The sequence below is a fragment of the Loxodonta africana genome, chromosome 5 (assembly GCF_030014295.1).
Source record: "Loxodonta africana isolate mLoxAfr1 chromosome 5, mLoxAfr1.hap2, whole genome shotgun sequence".
Taxonomy (NCBI): domain Eukaryota; kingdom Metazoa; phylum Chordata; class Mammalia; order Proboscidea; family Elephantidae; genus Loxodonta; species Loxodonta africana.
Window position 1 is genome coordinate 146,629,951 of NC_087346.1, and position 18,670 is coordinate 146,648,620.

General features: G+C 43.7%; 1 protein-coding gene across 3 annotated transcripts in view; it reads right to left on the bottom strand.

Annotated features, from left to right (window-relative positions):
- Positions 1-18,333, bottom strand: part of BST1 (bone marrow stromal cell antigen 1) — a 41,321-nt gene extending 22,988 nt beyond the window's left edge. The window contains exons 1-6 of one of the 3 annotated variants that reach the window (XR_010322163.1): positions 17,848-18,330; positions 16,263-16,389; positions 10,055-10,190; positions 4,091-4,173; positions 1,649-1,725; positions 802-894 (exon numbers count right to left, since the gene is read on the bottom strand). Coding sequence is in view for 2 of the 3 variants with exons in the window: in XM_064286060.1 (XP_064142130.1) it covers positions 802-894; positions 1,649-1,725; positions 4,091-4,173; positions 10,055-10,190; positions 16,263-16,389; positions 17,848-18,005 (674 nt within the window). In the remaining variant the exon portion in view is untranslated. Of the gene's footprint in view, positions 1-801; positions 895-1,648; positions 1,726-4,090; positions 4,174-10,054; positions 10,191-16,262; positions 16,390-17,847 lie in introns of all 3 variants that reach the window. The other 2 variants (XM_064286060.1, XM_064286061.1) reach the window with 2 other exon arrangements.
- Positions 18,334-18,670: the final 337 nt, after the last annotated feature.

The following is an 18,670-nucleotide window of genomic DNA, read 5'->3' on the forward strand; positions in this document are numbered from 1 at the left end:
ATTTAATCTCTTACCCAAGAGACAAGGAAAATTATCACTCATTGTATGGTTAGTCTTAGAGGGTCCTGGGGGCCTTCCAGAACACGTTCACTAGTTCATACTCTCAATGGGGTGGGCAGTACTTTCCTCTATGGAAAACCACTGCCCAGGAGACTAACCCAGCTTGCCTCTGAAGCTCCACCATGGCTTCCCAGCTTTCTTGAGGCTGCAGCCTCATTGGCTTGTCCCTGGACCAAACAGGTTCAGGTTTTTTATCTTGAGAGTATGCTGGCATTGCCCTTCATTTCTGAGACGGATGAATTTAAGCTTGCATGTATATAAATTCAAGTGGTTCCCCAGAAAATATGGATCTTAAAAGTTTCCTTGGTCAGTTATGAGACCCAGCTGTAGAAGTGATTGGTCTCTGAGAATAATGCCTTCCTCACATAGTCCTGGGTCAATGCTGAGAGCCCCTACTAAGGGCTTTCGAGCTTCGAATGACAAGAAAGAAAACCTGGCTTTGATCTGGATAAATGCGTAAGGAACTCGCATTTCCAAAGTTGCCCAGGTCACTCAGAAAAGAACACAATTTTCCCCGGCAGAGGGCAGCATCCTGGATAAAGGAGAGATTTTCTTTCTGGTCTCAAGACTGGTTAGTGGCATTCTCCAAAAAGCAAGCCCTGTCTCTCTCCACCCACCACTTCAGAGATACTGAAGACTTTTATTTCCCCAAAAATGAAAATGCAAAATGAACGTGAACATGTAATACCCAAGAAAAGCACGCTTGCCCAATTACTCATTGTCAATAGCACCCTAACTTACACATTTGGTCCTCCGATTTCGTGCATTACCCAGATCTCAAATCGTGTGATTTTATCCTTCTGGAAGTTCGGAATTTCATAGTCTGCAAAAAAGCTGAGAAACAAGGAAAATAGTTCTTTAAGTCATAAAGCAATAAGACGCTTTTTTCATTTTATTTGTTAATTTATTTACACATTATTTTTTACAAGCTTTTCGAGTTTGGTTTTTTTATTTGTTTTTGGCTTTTATTTTTAGGCTACCTAGCTCATTCATGTATTTCTCAACTGTTGACTGTGTAACTGTGTAGATGTGGACGGCTACCATCACTACCTCATTCAACTGTTTTGCTTAACCTGAATTTACCAAAGTGAGCATCAGGTTGGTGTTATGGGTTGAATTGTGTCCCCCAAAAATATGTGCTGTAAATCCTAACTTCTGCCAGGGGTTATAATCCCATTTGGGAATGGGTTGTCTTTGTTATGTTAATAAGGCAGGATAAGCGTAGGTGTGTCTTGAGTCAATCTGTCACAAAATATAAAAGAAGCAGGTTAATCAAGCAGAGATGAGGGAAAGGTAGACACCAAGCCACACGGGGATCTCCAAGGAACAGGGAAACAGAAGCTGAAGAGACAAGGACCTTCCTCCAGGGTCGACAGAGAGAGAAAGCCTTCCCCTAGAGCCAGTGCCCTAAACTCGGACTTCTGGCCTCCTAAACTGGGAGAAAATAAATTTCTGTTGGTTAAGGCTGTTACAGCAGCACTAGATAACTAAGACAACTGGGGACCAGGACCATTCTCATTAGCCATTCAAAACAGCTACAGAAGCATTTTGGCATTCTTTGCTGTGTTGTTGGTGCTGGTGTTCTCACCCCCTGACAGGATAGGCTCCCTTTGGATCAGAACCATTCAGCATAACGTAGATCACCCCAGAACTATCCGTGGAATACTGCAAAAAAAAAAAAAAAAATATTTTGAGAAAATTAAAACACGTCATTTTTCACCTATGAAATGAGCAATTTTTTTTTAATTGCCAATTCTCAATATTGGCTTGGATGTGATAAATTTGGTATTTTATATGGCTAGTAGAGATGCAACCTAGTATAACTTGCAGGAAGCAAATTGCTTTAAAATGTCAAAAACCTATAGACTCAGTAATTCCACGTCTGAGAATCTACCCTAAAAAAAAAGAAGAAATATACAGCGTCGTAACAACTGGAATAGAATAAATTATGCTGCCAAAACAAGCCACCTCAAAATCACAGTGGCTTTAAACAACAAAGATTTATTTCTCGATCACACTACCTGTTTATCATGGGTCCAGTGGGATTTAGCTCCCTGTGTCCTCACCCTGGGCCCCAGGCTGATAAAGCCTCCACATCTGCAAAATCCCCAATTGCCATGGAAGGAAGAAGGAGCAAGTGGCAAACCACACACCAGTTCTTCAAGGCTTCCACCTGGAAGTCACACAGGTCAGGCTCGCTCACATTTCATTGGCCAAAGTCAGTCCCATGGCCATGCCTAGCTTGAAAGGGGAAGGGGAGTGCAAAGCTATCACACTCCCAGAAGATGAGTCATAAATACTTGTTACACAGCACTAAGGACTACCACAGCATTGTGCACAAGATATGTTTCAGCTCATGGGACTGTTCAGCCCATTGGCCTAATACTGTCTTTAGAGTAACTGTTCTACTCCCTGGTTCTGTGAGTAGTGCCTGGGGTCTTAAAAGCTTGTGAGAGGCCATTCAAAACACAATTGGTCTCTATTCACCTGGAGCAGCAAAGGAAGAAGAAGACCCTGAATAGGAAGGAACGGGACTGCAGATCTGACTACATCCACCAACTACTGCCTCCTTAGCCATGAGACCAGAAAAACTGGATGGTGCTCAGCTACCATTATGGAACAGATCAATAGATGAATCCCAATCAAAAGGGGAAAAAATGTGGAACAGAATTTCAGATTCTTACAGAATTCAGACCTACTGGACCTACTGAGACTGGAGGAACCCCTGCATCTGTCACTCTGATGAAACCTTCAAACCATGAACCAAAATTATCTCCTAAAGCAATCTTTAAAACAAACAACTATTTAGCTAAATTAGTAAAAATGCTGGCTGTGACTATTGCGCTCTTTTAAAGAACTATCTGAGATCATATCTTCAACAGCAACTCTAAAGTACAGATAAGAAGTAGTAAGTTTAAGCCAATTATGGTGAAATCATATGGGTAGTGACAGTGAGAATGGTGACACACATGAAGAATGTAACCAAAGTTACTGAATTCTACATGTAGGAATTGATGATCTTAGGAACAAATTTTCACCAAAATTAAAACAAACAAACAAAAAATCACATTGACTTAAGATACAATAGGTAGGTCAGTCAATGCTGTTGTTAGCTATTGCTGAGTCAGCTCTGACTCAAAAAGACTTTATATATAACAGAACAAGATGTTGCCCGGTCCTGCACCATCCTCACAATCATTGCTGCTTGAGCCCATTGCTGCAGCCACTGTGTCAGTTCATCACCCTGAAGGCCTCCCTCTCTTCCACTGACTCTCTTCCAAGCAGGATGTCCTTCTCCAGGGATCCAGCTCTCCTAATGACGTGTCGAAAGTAAGTGACACAAAGTCTTGCCATCCTTGCTTCTACAGAGCATTCGTTCTGTCATTTCGTGGTATAGTCAACATTCTTCACCAACACCACAATTCAAATGCATCAATTCTTCTTCTGTTTTCCTTTTTCACTGTCCAGCTCCTCATGCATATGAGCAATTGAAAAGTCCATGGCTTGGATCAGGTGCACTTTGGTCATCAAAGTGACATCTTTGCTTTTTAAGATTTTTAAAGAGGTTTTTTGCCACAGCTTTGCCCAATGCAATGTACATAATAGCAATAATAATGACAACTATTTAATATCTTCATCTATAGCTAAAACTCAAATTAAACCCATTGCTGTTGTGTCGATTCTGACTCATAGTAGCCTTATAGGACAGAGTAGAACTGCCCCCATAGGATTTCCAAGGAGCAGCTGGTGGATTCAAACTGCCAACATTTTGGTTAGCAGCCAAGCTCTTAACCACTGCCACCAGGGCTATACCTAGCATTCACTAAACAGTATCTCTGTGCCAGGCACTCGATTAAGTACTTATCTCCTTAAATTCTCACAACCTTATAGAGCAGAGAGAATAAATCTGAATATTACCACAAGGGAAAAGGAAGCTCAGAGAACTTAAGTACTAACCCAGTGGCTCAGTTTCTGAACTGTTCCATGTTCATTGTGCCCTCCCGTGCCCAGGCACCCAGCCCAGGGTTACCTGGATAGATGCCCTTTTCCAGTAAGAATCCACAGGATTGTTTTCACAATCATCTGATGTAGGGCAGGATTGGTAGTCAAGTCCTTAAAAAAAAAAGACAAACACATTTCATTTCAAAGATTATATTGTTGCAGTTGTTGTTTTGTACCATTGAGTCAATGTCAACTCATAATGACCTTATAGAACAGAGTAGAACCACCCCCTAGGGTTTCCTAGGCTATACTTTTTATGGGAGCAGATCCAAAGATCTTTTCTCCTGTGAAGCCCCTGGTGGGTTTGAATCTCCGACCTTTTAATTAGTAGCCCAAGTGCTTAGCCATTGTGCCACCAAACCAAAAAACCCATTGACCCTATAGGAGAGAGTAGAACTGCTCCATAGTTTCCAAGGAGTGGCTGGTGGATTCGAACTGCTGACCTTTTAGTTAGCAGCTGTAGCTGTTAACCATTGTGCCACCAGGGCTCAGGCCTCCTTAAAGATTAGATTAGGGAAGAATTAATTTAAAATATTTGCTGGCTCCACAAAATGTATTTAGCCTGCACTTGACATAATGCACACAAGTTTAACATTCACAGTTTTGTCTAACCAGTCCACAAGGCTTGGTAAGTGGCTATCCAATCCATGATACAAAGTCATTCGTCATTGTGTTCAGTCAAGAAAGTGAAGAAGGCAGGAAACTAAGCAGTTAGTTAACAAGGGAGCCTAGTCGACCACTTAGCAACAGGATCCTAGCCGGGTTATTTCTCTACAGCAGCTCTAGTGAAGTGATAAAACTTTACTTTACTGGGAGAAGTACCTCTTCCAAAAATTCAGTTCTTATTCCTGGTCTTGGAAGTAAGTAAACACAAGAAAATCAGGCCAAGAAAGTGATGGTTCCAGAAAAGTGAACTTTATAAATATTTAAAATGTACTAAAAAAAAAAAAAAAAAAAAATTTTTTAAATTTCAAGGGTAGAATTCAGCAGATATGTAGTAGGATGTGTTCACCATTTGCTCTAGAAAAAAGAATGGGCTAATCCATCAGTTGTTTCAGGGAGTATCCCAACTAGAGCAAAATTTGTACTTCTTTAAGGGGAACAATGTGTTACAGGGGCAACAGAAATATGACAATTCGTAGGACTTTTAAGGGGTATTCTTCTAAACGGAACAGTTAATTGCATAACCAAAGAGAGGAACAGAATTTTGTGGTAATTACTTCTTTAAATTAGATATTCTAACTTGGAAATATTTCAAGATATTGTCCTGCAGGCCAATGTCACAAATTTCTCAGACAAAACCTATGAATCTCAGTGAGGTCCCGTGGCTGGTAAGTGATACGGAGGCTTAGAATCTACATCCTGAGCTTCCTAGTGCTCCTCCTGCCATTTCTGACAGCCAGGGCTTAAAGGCGGTATCTGTCCTAACAGTAATTTCTGTATCTGCCTATTTTATACTTTCTTGTTTTTAGACCCTGGGTGGTGCAAATGGCTAAGCATTTGACTACCAGCTGTAAATTTGGCCATTTGAACCACTCAGAGGCGTCTCGGCAATCTGCTTCCGAAAGGTCGTGGCTTTGAAGGCTCTATGGAGCAGCCCTACTCTGCACACACGGGGTTGCCATAAGTCAGAATCGACTTGATGGCAACTAACAACAACAACCACTGTTATTATTAATTATCATTTACCTACTTGTGGAATTCTCTTCTTTAAAAAATTTTATTCTCATAAGGAATATATGCAATTTACTAAAAAAAAAAAACTAAATATGGAAAAGAAAAAAGTGCTTTTAATAGTTTGGGTTTGCTACCTTCTATGCTTTGCTTTCTAAGTGTATATTTTCACGTATACCGTGTGTGTATATGTATTACATATATACATTCTCTCTCTCTATATGGCATCATACCAATCACAGTGGTCTGTAACTTGGTTTTTCACTTAAAAGTATCTCACAAACATTTTTCCTGGTCAATGAATGCAAAGCCCCATCGTCACTGTTCGTGGATCTACAGGATTCCATGATGTGAACACACCATTCTTTATTTAGCGCAAACTGCCAAGCTTCACTATCTTTTTAAAAAAGAGCACTGATTGGATGACACAGATAAAAACAGAGAGAGGAAACCCTGTGGATTTTTAGAAAACTCCCCTCTCTTCTGTAAGAAAGTTTCCAGTAAGCCTTTTTGACGAGAGTAAAATGTATAAACTAAAAATCCGTGTTTCTGCTACAATCGGCAGCATTAAAAGCTGAAATGAGCCATGTCTGACTTTTAGGTCTCCTGTCTGACTAGCAACTGTACGTTACTAGGGGAGAATGTTTACCCTGTAGTCCAGATGAAAAGTGGAAGGAATGTGTCTGAGGAGGGAGGCCGGACGCCAAACTTATCGCAAAGCCCAGAACCAAGCAATCCCTGGGAGGTATTTTACACCAAACATGACAACCCGAAGGAGTGTTGCATATCAAACCAGACTTTTACGACCTACTCTGAGAATACATATAGTAACCATCTTGTAACTATAACTGTAAACCTTTGTGCCCGCACAAACTCCTGTAATCCGCTCCTGTAACTAACGCCGGCATTACCCCTATATGCATGTGTCCAACTGTAGCAAATTCCCACTTCATTTAAAGTTTTCTTTGTGAAACCCCTATGCGGGTGCTATGAGTTGAAACTGACTCGACTGCAACAGGTTTGGTTTTGGGGTTTGTGAAATACTTGCACTATAAATTATGTCGTAGAAGAAAAAGACCCCAGACTCAAATTTAATCAAAAAGATTTTTATTAAGCCAAGACAAAGACAATCATTGCACTGAGAGATCTGCCAGTGTGCACTGGGCTCAAGAGACTAGCAGCACCCACTGAATCACAATCACGGTGTCTAATATACCGTTACAGAATGACGTAAACTAAGAAAAATTACATCACTGTCAAAGGTAGGAAACATAACATATGGGAATACGTGACTGGTTTAAAGAGTACGCGCATTTCTTCTAGAAATTTTCATAATGATTAACTATAACTCAAGAAACGTTCACACAAAATGGATTCCGGCATTAACTACAACCCCTTAAGAAAGTTTTATATAAAAATAGATTTTAGCCCCTGGACCCTGTTTCACTCTCACTACTTCTGGCCAAGCACCTATATGATTTTTAAGGTCCTGTAAATCTCAGGAGCCCTGGTGGTGCAGGGGTTAAGAGCTACGGCTGCTAACCAAAAGGTTGGCAGTAGGAATCCACCAGCCATTCCTTGGAAACCCTCTGGGACAGTTCTACTCTGTCTTATAGGGTTGCTATGAGTTGGAATGTACTTTCCAGCAACAGAGAAAGCTATATCTTAAGATAGTTAATCAATGTCTAGCAAACCTGCTGCTAATTATGGGGAAAAGCCCTATTCTGACACTGTCCTGTCATCAGTCTGCTGACTCTGCTGTCAGCATGTATATCCTTTAATCCAGTCAGTGACAAGCCTGCTGTGAGAAAGCCTGCCTCTAACTTCCCAATTTGCCTGAAAACTAATCAAAACAGGGTAAGCCCTCTTCTTCGTCTGAGCCCTAAAAACTGTCTGTGTAATTATTGTGCTTCGAACTCCGTGGTTTCATTTCGATGAGCCACATAATCCCTGATTCAAATTGTTCTTTATATTCTCAATAAATCTCTCTTTTACTCTAAACCAGAGTCTAAGTTTTCTCTATGATGCTTCATACTCTTGCCATCACTCCCCAACAACCCCCCCGCCCCGTCCCTGGCACCCACTAAATTCTCCCTGCAGGATAATCAAACTGAGACTTCCTGATCACTGACAATTGGAGGGTCCACATCCATTTTACCTGTACCTACAATGGCTTCCCATCTCACTCACAGTGAAAATCAGAGTCCTCACTTTCACCTGGCCCACCGCAGCTCACAGCCCCTGCTTTCCTCTTCACTCACTGCCCTCCTTGCTATTTGCTATGGACTGAATTGTGTCCCCCCCAAAATATGTGTTACAAACCCTAAGCTCTATGCCTGTGGTTATAATCCCACTTGGGAAGGGGTTGTCTTTGTTATGCTAATAATGCAGGATTAGTGTAGAGTATGTCTTGAGTCAATTTCTTACCAAAAACCAAACCCACCGTTGTCCAGTGGATTCTGACTTATAGCGGCCCTATAGGACAGAGTAGAACTGCCCCCATAAGGTTTCCAAGGCTGTAATCTTTATGGAAGTAGACTGCAACATCTTTCTCCAGAGGAGCAACTGGGAGGGAGTGGATTATGCAAGCCAACATAGGGGAAGAGGGTTGCCAAACCACATGGAGATCTCCAAGGAACCAGGAAACAGAAGCTAAAGAGACAAGGACCTTCCGCCCAGAGCTGACAGAGAGAGAAAGACTTCCCCTAGAGCTGGTACCCTAAGTTTGGACTTCTAGCCTCCTAAACTGTGAAAAACTAAATTTCTGTTTGTTAAAGCCACCCACTTGGGGTATTTCTGTTATAGCAGCACTAGATGACTAAGACGCTATTCCTTAAATCTTCCAGACATGTTCGCACCTCATGGCCTTTGCACCTGCTGTTCCCTCTGTTGGGAAATCGTCCTTGTCATCCTCTTTAGGTCTTTGCTTAAGTATCCGCTTTGCAGTGAGGAGTTCCCTGGGCATCCACGTAAAACTGCAACAGCCCATTTCTCCCCGTTTCTCTATTTTATCTTTCTCTGTAGCACTTATAAATCTGAAGGCATACTGTATATTTTACTTGTCTGTCTATCGTCTTATCTCCCCTCTGTATAACGTGAGGATGAGGTATTATTTCCCTTTTTTTTATTCTCTGCTGTGTTTCCAGTGCCTAGAAGGGGGCCTGGCATGTAACAGGCACTCAGCAAATTTTAGTTGGATAGATAGATGAAGGAAGGAAAAATTGAGCTGGGCGAGGCTAACTCTTAAAGTAACTGTGACACCCAGAGAAGCAGAATGTCTGGTCTGCTTGACCCGAACATCTTCCCCCACCTACTTTCCTTGTTGGACTCCTTCCTGCTCATCCTTAGAGACTCAGCATAGCTGCTAGCCATCTTCCCCGATGCCCTGGAATAAGCTCCTCCTCCTTCACGTTCAGTTCGTCCTCCATCAGAGCACATACCCTTCCAGTAAATGCCTCCCCCCACAAGACTATGCAGCCCAGCAGGCAAGGGCCACTGCACCCGTCAGCTCCTACTTAACTGATACCGGGTGAATGAGGAGAGCTTTTCAGCACCAGCAGGACAACTTGTGGGATTTTACTTTTTCTCTGATTTTAATCTTGAAATTATCTGCTGGCAGTCTGATATGGGATTTAAAGTGTTCAGTCTTCAGAATCAGTCTGAAACCTAATAACAGGGGCGAATCCCAACCTACCACTTTTAGTTCCTTACCTTCCCTAAGCCTCAGTTTCCCCCTCAGGAAAATTAGATGAGACAGAGTTGTGCAGAATTGAGAGCCTGGGCTCTGAAGTCAGACCTCCTGACTCTGCTGCTTACTAACTATGTACCTCTGAGCAAGTTTCTTGACCTTTCTGTGCCTTAGTTTCCTCATTTGTAAAATAGGGATTATAATAGCACCTAGTCTATGGGACTGTTGAAGAGATTAACCAAAAAAACCAAACCTGTTGCCATCAAGTCGATTCTGACTCATAGTGACCTTTCAGGACAGAGTAGAACTGCCTGCCCCACAGGGTTTCCAAGGAGTGGCTGGTAGATTCGAACTGCCAACCTTGTGGTTAGCAGCTGTAGCTCTTAACCACTTCACCACCAGGGCTCCTTGCAGGGATTAAATGACTTAATATATGTAAAGCGATCAGAACAGTACTTAGCATAAAGTAAGCACTCTTTATTGTTATCATTATTACCATCTACCTCAGAGGGTTTTGGGGAAAACAAACGAGATCAATGGATGTAAAAATTCATATAAATGAAGATACAAATGGTAAACACATGTTAAATAGGAGTTAATATTTTTCATATATATGTGCAGGAGTCTTACCAGAAGCATTTTTCTGTCGACACCAGCTCAAGAAATCTCCAACCCTGCCGTACAGAACATCACGCAGCGGCATAAAACGACGGGCGTTATCTGCATAGCTAGTCACGAGCAGGTGGTTATTTTCCCAGAACAGGGACTAAGGGAAAACAAAACAAAACAAAATTCAGATGCAAAATAAAATCAAAACAGATTTTGCAGCCACGATACCAAGACAAGTCAGACAACCCAATTTTCTGTTCAACTCTGACTTGCTGCACAGCTAAACCTTTTTAATTTTGTCTTTATTTGCCTTTTATGAGAGTGCCACCCTCTCTCCTCCATTTATTACAAGGGTATCATGCAAATGTTTTTCCAGTAGCACAAATCTGTGGAAAGATTCCTGGTCTAAAAAAGACCAAGAGACCTGGGTTTGAATTCTGACTCTGTTAGCTATTAGATGTGTGATCCTGACCAAGCCATTTCATCTCCTTGATCCTCAGTTTTGACATCTGGAAAATGGAGGTCATGAGCCCTTTCTCTTCTTCCACAGCTGTTGTTAGGGTGGTATGCTATCACAAAAAGCACTTCCCAAAGCGGAAAATGCCTCAAAAACACATTCCTTTATATTATACTTTACAGTTTCCAAAGCGTTTTCACATAACAAGAATACAAATAACAATATTCCACTTGTTATCTCATCGGATCCTCAGAATTCAGTTAGTCTATGCCTAGACTGGAAGCTTCCAGACAGCAGGGGCTGTGTTTTTTTTTTTTTTTTCCCTGTTGTATCCTCAACCCTTAGTATAATACCTGACACACAGAAGGAGCTCAGTGAGCATTTAGTAAGTTCATTAGCTAGCTCATCTATGAGAGAGGAGAGTGGTTCCCTTTTTTACAGACTGAGAGGCAGCAAGGTTCAAAATACAACATACACTTAAAAATTGTATTGTCAGTCTATTATATCCTTGAAACTCACAGCTCCACTGACCTACCTTGACAAATACTACACAACGGAAAAATCAGATTCAGAATTATTCTTAGAAAAATAATGACGGTTGCTAACTTTCTTCAAAAAAAAGATACCATTGTAAGCAAGCACTTTACATAAATTTTCTCATTTATTTTCATTGTATTAGAACTTGGAGCGCAGACAGAACGTAGATACGTGGTTTTCTTAAGGAAACTGAATAAATATAATCCTGTGGTTATGAGCTGCCATCGAGTGGGGCCCCAACTCATGGCGAACCCAGGCACAGTGGAAGGAAATGCTGCCTGGTCCTGAGCCATTCCCATAATCTTTTGCAGATCTGACCATTGTGATCCACGGGGTTTTCATTGGCTGATTTTTGGAAGCAGATTCCCAGGCCTTTCTTCCTAATCCTCTTTAGTCTGTACACTTCACTGAAACCTGTCCAGCATCACAGCAGCACAAGCCTCCACTGACAGACAGGTGGTAGCAGCACAGGAGGTGTATTGTCCAGCAATCCAAGCTGAGTCTCCCACATGGAAGGTGAGGATTTTACCGCTGATCACCACTGCCTTAAAAAGTATAATCTTAAAGCCCATTAAGAGGGAGGGTTAGTTTCCTGGGAGGACACGGGGGTTGAGAGTTTTCTGAATTATGGTTCAGGCCTTTTGGGCCAGTTAGGATAGAAATCATTCATTCAGAAGTAGCCACATAGGGAGGTCCAGTGTGAAAGGTGTGGCCGTGTCCTAGAGGTGATTCCTGCACTGGCTTGTTGAGTTGAGAAAGCTACTCCTGCCTATGATGACAACAGGGACAGGAGGTCCAGGGTCTCTGTTAAAACAGAGCTGCCTTCCCACCAGAGAGCTTGGCACGCACATTGTGAATTTGTTGCTTGCTGTTGAGGTGACACTGTAGGGTCTCCAGGGTCAGCTAACCACATACCTGACCCAGGCACCATTCATCTCTACCAAAACCATTGCCGTCGAGTTGATTCTGACTTGTGGCGACACCATGTGTTACAGAGTACAACTACTCCATAGGATTTTCTTGGCTGTAATCTTTTTTTTTTTTTTTAATAATTTTTATTGAGCTTTAAGTGAACGTTTCCAAATCAAGTCAGTCTGTCACATATAAGCTTATATACACCTTACTACATACTCCCACTTACTCTCCCCCTAATGAGTCAGCCCGCTCCCTCCTTCCAGTCTGTCCTTTCGTGACAATTTTGTCAGTTTCTAACCCTCTCTACCCTCCTATCTCCCCTCCAGACAGGAGATGCCAACATAGTCTCAAATGTCCACATGATACAAGTAGCTCACTCTTCATCAGCATCTCTCTCCAACCCATTGTCCAGTCTCTTCCATGTCTGATGAGTTGTCTTCGGGAATGGTTCCTGTCCTGGGCCAACAGAGAGTTTGGGGACCATGACCACCGGGATTCCTCTAGTCTCATTCAGACCATTAAGTCTGGTCTTTTTATGAGAATTTGGGGTCTGCATCCCACTGAGCTCCTGCTCCCTCGGGGTTCTCTGTTGTGCTCCCTGTCAGGGCAGTTATCGGTTGTGGCCAGGCACCATCTAGTTCTTCTGGTCTCAGGATGATGTAAGTCTCTGGTTCATGTGGCCCTTTCTGTCTCTTGGGCTCATAGTTATCCTGTGACCTTGGTGTTCTTCACTCTCCTTTGATCCAGGTGGGTTGAGAACAATTGATGCATCTTAGATGGCCACTTGTTAGCATTTAAGACCCCAGACACCACATTTCAAAGTGGGATGCAGAATGTTTTCATAATAGAATTATTTTGCCAATTGACTTAGAAGTCCCCTTAAGCCATAGTCCCCAAACCCCCGCCCTTGCTCCGCTGACCTTTGAAGCATTCAGTTTATCGCGGAAACTTCTTTGCTTTTGGTGCAGTCCAGTTGAGCTGACCTTCCGTGTATTGAGTATTGTCCTTCCCTTCACCTAAAGTAGTTCTTATCTATTAAGTAATCAGTAAATAACCCTCTCCCACCCTCCCTCCCCCCCTCCCCGTAACAACAAAAGTATGTGTTCTTCTCAGTTTATACTATTTCATAGTGGTCTTATACAATATTTGTCCTTTTGCCTCTGACTAATTTCACTGAGCATAATGCCTTTCAGGTTCCTCCATGTTATCAAATGTTTCACAGATTTGTCACTGTTCTTTATCGATGTGTAGTATTCCATTGTGTGAATATACCACAATTTATTTAACCATTCATCCATTGATGGACACGTTGGTTGCTTCCATCTTTTTGCTATTGTAAACAGAGCTGCAATAAACATGGGTGCGCATATATCTGTTCCTGTAAAGGCTCTTATTTCTCTAGGGTATATTGCGAGGAGTGGGATTTCTGGGTTGTATGGTAGTTCTATTTCTAAATAGTTAAGAAAACGCCAGATAGATTTCCAAAGTGGTTGTACCATTTTACATTCACACCAGCAGTGTATAAGAGTTCCAATCTCTCCACAGCCTCTCCAACATTTACTATTTTGTGTTTTTTGGATTAATGCCAGCCTTGTTGGAGTGAGGTGGAATCTCATCGTAGTTTTAATTTGCATTTCTCTAATGGCTAATGATCGAGAGCATTTTCTCATGTATCTGTTAGCCGCCTGAATATCTTCTTTAGCGAAGTGCATGTTCATATCCTTTGTCCAATTTTGATTGGGTTGTTTGTCCTTTTGTGGTTGAGTTTTAACAGAATCATATAGATTTTACAGATCAGGTGCTGGTCGGAGATGTCATAGCTGAAAATTCTTTCCCAGTCTGTAGGTGGTCTTTTTACTCTTTTGGTGAAGTCTTTAGATGAGCATAGGTGTTTGATTTTTAGGAGCTCCCAGTTATCTGGTTTCTCTTGGTCATTTTTGGTAATGTTTTGTGTTCTGTTTATGCCTTGAATTAGGGCTCCTAATGTTGTCCCTATTTTTTCTTCCATGATCTTTATTGTTTTAGTCTTTATGTTTAGTTATTCTTCTTGATAGAGTCCCACATGATTCTTAGGGTTTCTTCCTTTTTTTTTAATTCTTTTATCTGATTTTTTCCAGCTATATTGGTGTCAATTCCCTTGTCTTCCAGATCCCCCACTCTGCATTCCAATTGCTCGAGTTTGCTCCTCTGACTCCTATTGAGTTGTCTAATTCTGTAATTTTACTGTTAATCTTTTGGATTTCTGAATGCTGTCTCTCTATGAATTCTTGCAGCTTATTAATTTTTAGACTATGTTCTTGAATAATCTTTTAGAGTTCTTCAACTGCTTTATCAGTGTTTCCTTGGATTTTTCTGTAGATCGCCTTATTTCATTTCTGAGGTCATCCCTGATGTCTTGAAGCATTCTGTAAATTAGTTTTTTATATTCTGCATCTGGCAATTCCAGGATTGTATCTTCATTTGGGAAAGATTTTGATTCTTTAGTTTGGGGAGTTGTAGAAGCAATCATGGTCTGCTTCTTTATGTGGTTTGATATCGACTGCTGTCTCCAAGCCATTTCTAAGATATTGTGGTGATTTATTCTATATTTGCTCACTGAGTCTTATCTTGTTTTGTTTTCTTTCAATATATGTAGATGGGCTACTAGATTGTGCCGTCTTGATTGTTGTAGCCCTTGAATCACTTATGTCCTATTACCAGCTGGTTTGGGCTGTTACCAGATATATAAGTCTAAGTGTCCATTCACTATTCTTGAGTAAAATCTGATTTTGGGTCATCACATGTGTGGTGCAGACTGTCACCTGTTCGCTTAGAGAAGTAGTGGTGATAGTTGTGTGCCCCAGATTCTAGTAGCAGCAGGGTTTCACACTCCGGGGGCGGGGGGGAGCAGGATGCTGACAGGCTTTCCCCAAGTGCCAGTGAGGTAGGTGTGTCTCTTTTCCTAAAGCACCTTGGGGGGTGGGCTCTGCAGCTGTACCTTAGGCCCCCAGTGCAAGTACCTCTACAGATTGGTAGGTGTCACCCTTCTTAGACCCCTAAGGCAGGAGGCTAGGTGGTCTGGGGGGGAGCTTCAGCCCTCAGTTCCCTGTTATGGGTCAGTGAGGGCTCTGTTTAATAGGTAGAGATATCAGACCTGGGAAACTCGTCTTTCCAGTAATCTGCTAAAACAGTTACAGTCAGATCCCTATCAGAATTGCCTTTGCATTATAATAGCCACCTTGTTCCCTGTACGGATGAAAGCCCAAGAGTGTGGATCACATATGTTTGGCTGGAGCTGGTTCTGTGTTTTTAGTCCAATTAGGAAAGGATTTTTGGTCCCTGGGTTTTTTGTAGCTGCTTCTCTCAGGCCAGGAGAATGGGTTAGGAAAAGATCCAAAAAAAAAAAAAAAGAAAGAAAGAAAAACCGCAGCCCACTTCACTCTCTGGCTCAGGAAATTCCAATGTTAATGAAGCCACCTGGGAAGGGGAGGGGAGGGATCAGATAAATAGGAGAGAGTAGCACCCCAGAACATAGACAAAGTTACTTATCTTGCTTGGGATGACTGTTTTATCTGAGATTCCCGAGGGGCACGACTACGACTACGTTGACTGTGTGTGCTGGCTGGGGAGAGATTGCCCCCGAGGGTCAGGCCCATGTCCCATGCTTGCTCTGTCTCAGAAGCCGTGGTTAGTTCTTCCGCTCCCAGTCCAAAGCCCAGCACCAAGGTTCCCTGGCTGGGATGCCGAACTCCTGGCTCCAAAACCAGTCGCTGCCTCCCGGTGACTTCTCCTCCTGTCAGCTGCGTCGCTGTGCTGCCTGTGTGCACTGGCTGGGCTTCCCCTGAGGTCAGTTCAGGGGGCTAGGGCTGCGCCCCGTGTTTGCGCCGCCTCAAGATGCCGTGCTCAGCTCCCCTGCACCCAGTCCAAAGCCCGGCGCCAAGGTTTCCTGACTGGGACACTGGCTTCAGGCTCTGAAAACAGTTGCTGCTTCCCCGTGGTTGTTCGTTTTCAGTCTCTGTCACTCAGGTCAACTCTTTAGATCTGTGTTTGATGGTCAGGGTTCATAGATTGTCATGTATGTGATCGATTCACTTGTTTTTCCGAGTCTTTGTTGCAAGAGGGATCCGAGGTAGCTTCTACCTAGTCAGCCATCTTGGCCCCGCCTCTCGGCTGTAATGTTTATAGAAGCACGTTGCCAGGTCTTTTTCCATGGTGCCACTGGATGGGTTCAAACTGCCAACCTGTATGTTAGCAGTTGAGTGCAAACCCTTTGCACCACCCAGGGACCCTTGCATCTCTACAGAGACAGAGAAATACACACAACGACGTTTGTGGAGTTACCTTGTCTCTGGGAATGGAATGCCTTGAGAGGTTAATAAAAAGGTCATAATCGGAGGGCAGCACAGAACAGGGATCCTTGTCCAGCACCACACTAAAAGCTTCCCAGATTGCTGTGCAGTTCTTGTCTCTGTGCAAAAACACAAGTAAAAAAAAGAAAGAAAGCAATTGTCATATATTGACTCTACAGAACTAAACCCAAAAAACCCATTGCTGTGGAGTTGATTCCAGCTCATAGCGACCCTGTAGGACAGCATAGAACCACCGCACAGGGTTTCCAAGGCTGTAATCTTTACAGAAGCAGACTGCCGCATCTTTCTCCCTCAAAGCAGCTGATGCATTTGAACGTCTGACTTTTCAGTTAGCAGCTGAGCACTTAACCACTGCACTACCAGGGCTCCTGCTCTGCAGAACTAGGTGTATAAAAAAGACTACAAGTTGTCATGGCTCATGCCTTAATCCAAATTCAGAAGAGAAAAAAAGAACATTTTTTCAAAATAATCCGTTTTGAAATCTCAAACTACCTGGACTCCCAGAGGCCATATTCCAGGGTTTCAGAGTCCTGGCTAAGACTAAGGCGAGTCATCGAAACTCACTTCTACCTAACCCTCACCTCTAGAATGTCCTCTCCTCAGCCCTCCCACATACACCTAGAGTCTCAGTCGCCCTCTTTCTCTTACACACATACACATACCACACACACTGGCTCTCTCACCTGTAGACACCCCACCCTCGCACATGCATCCCTCACCTCTAGACCCCAACTGCCATCACATCTCTCTTACTTACGGACTCCCACCTCACACACAAGCCCCCTTCAGGTCTAAGCTCCCACACCCTCCCATATATGCCCCTTCACCTCTAGACCCCCCTCCCAAACATACACTCTCACCTCTAGATCCCCAACCTCCCTCTCAAACACACATGCCCCCTCATCCTTAGACCCCCACCTTCCTTCCAAACACACATGCCTCCCTCCCAGGAGACCCGTCTTTCTCCCAAACACATATACCCTTCACTTCTAGACCGCTGCCCTCCCTCCCAAACTTACATGTCCCCTCACCCTTAAACCAAACCAAACCAAACCCGCTGCCCTGGAGTGGACTCCCACTCATAGCGACCCTATAGGACAGAATAGAACTGCCCCATAGAGTTTCCAAGGAGCACCTGGTGGATTCAAACTGCCGACCTTTTGGTTAGCAGCTGTAGCTCTTAACCACTACTCGGTCAGGGTTTCCACCTCACCCTTAGGTCCCCACTTTCCCTCCTAAACACACATGCATCCCTCACCCCTAGATCCTCACCCTCCCTTCTAAACACACACGCATCCCTCACTTCTAGACCCCCGCCCTCCCTCTTAAACACATATGTCCCCTCACCCCTAGACCCTCGCCCTCCGTCCCAAACACACATGCACCCCTCACCTCTGGACCGGTCCCTGCCCTCTCATCTTTAAATCTCCCCTCTTCCTGCTCCACACAATCCTCATCTCCAGGCAGCCCACCTCACTCTCCCTTACCCTTGCCTTTCCCTCTCGCCCACCCCCTCGTTAACTCCGCCCACCCATCTCTATCCTACCCTCGCTCACCGCTGTTGGGGGCTGAGCAGCGAGCTGTAGTCGCTGCAGCGGCCCAGAAAGATGGTCCGCAGGTGCGGACTGGTGCCCTCCCCGCTCCACCGCGCGTCCACGCAGCCCGCAGCCAGCAGCAGCAGCGGCAGACACTGCAAGCACCCCCGCACCGCCATCTAGGGGACTTTGACTCTTGCAGCCTCCTGCAAGCTGGACTCCTCCCCTCCCAGGAAGGCGGCTTCAGCAAGCTCACGCGGCTCCACTCTCAGCCTAACACCACACACTTCCTTCTGCAGCGCCAAGACAGGCCTTGGGACATAGGGCCAGGTCTCCTGCTCTTGCCTAATCTTGGCTCTTGGCCTGTGGCCACCAAGACAGCGGTGTCAAGAGAGTGCCCAGGTTGGTGACTAAGTGTGGAGAGTTTAGTCATCAGAAGAAACAAGATTCTTCCGCTTCCACAGTGTGGCAACTTCTGCCGGTGCCATCCCCCCAGCCCACCCAGCACAGGTCAAGGAGTCCTTTTTGTTTGTTTTTAGGAAAAAATAACCACAGAACTAACACCTACTGAGCTGTTATTATGTGCCAAGCACTGTACCAGCATCATTTTCCTTGTTTCTCACAACATCTCTCTGAGCTGGGTTTACTATCATCCTCCATTTTACATTTTAACTCAGAGAAGTTAAAGAACTTGTCTCAGAACCCAAACTCCCAGATAGGTGCAAAACCCCGGAGCCAACCAGGAGAGCCGGGATGTCAGCATTTGTAGAATTCCATGTGGACGGCCATGGCCTCAATCTTCATAGTGATGATACAGATGCCCACTGAGTGCCTGGAAAGCACT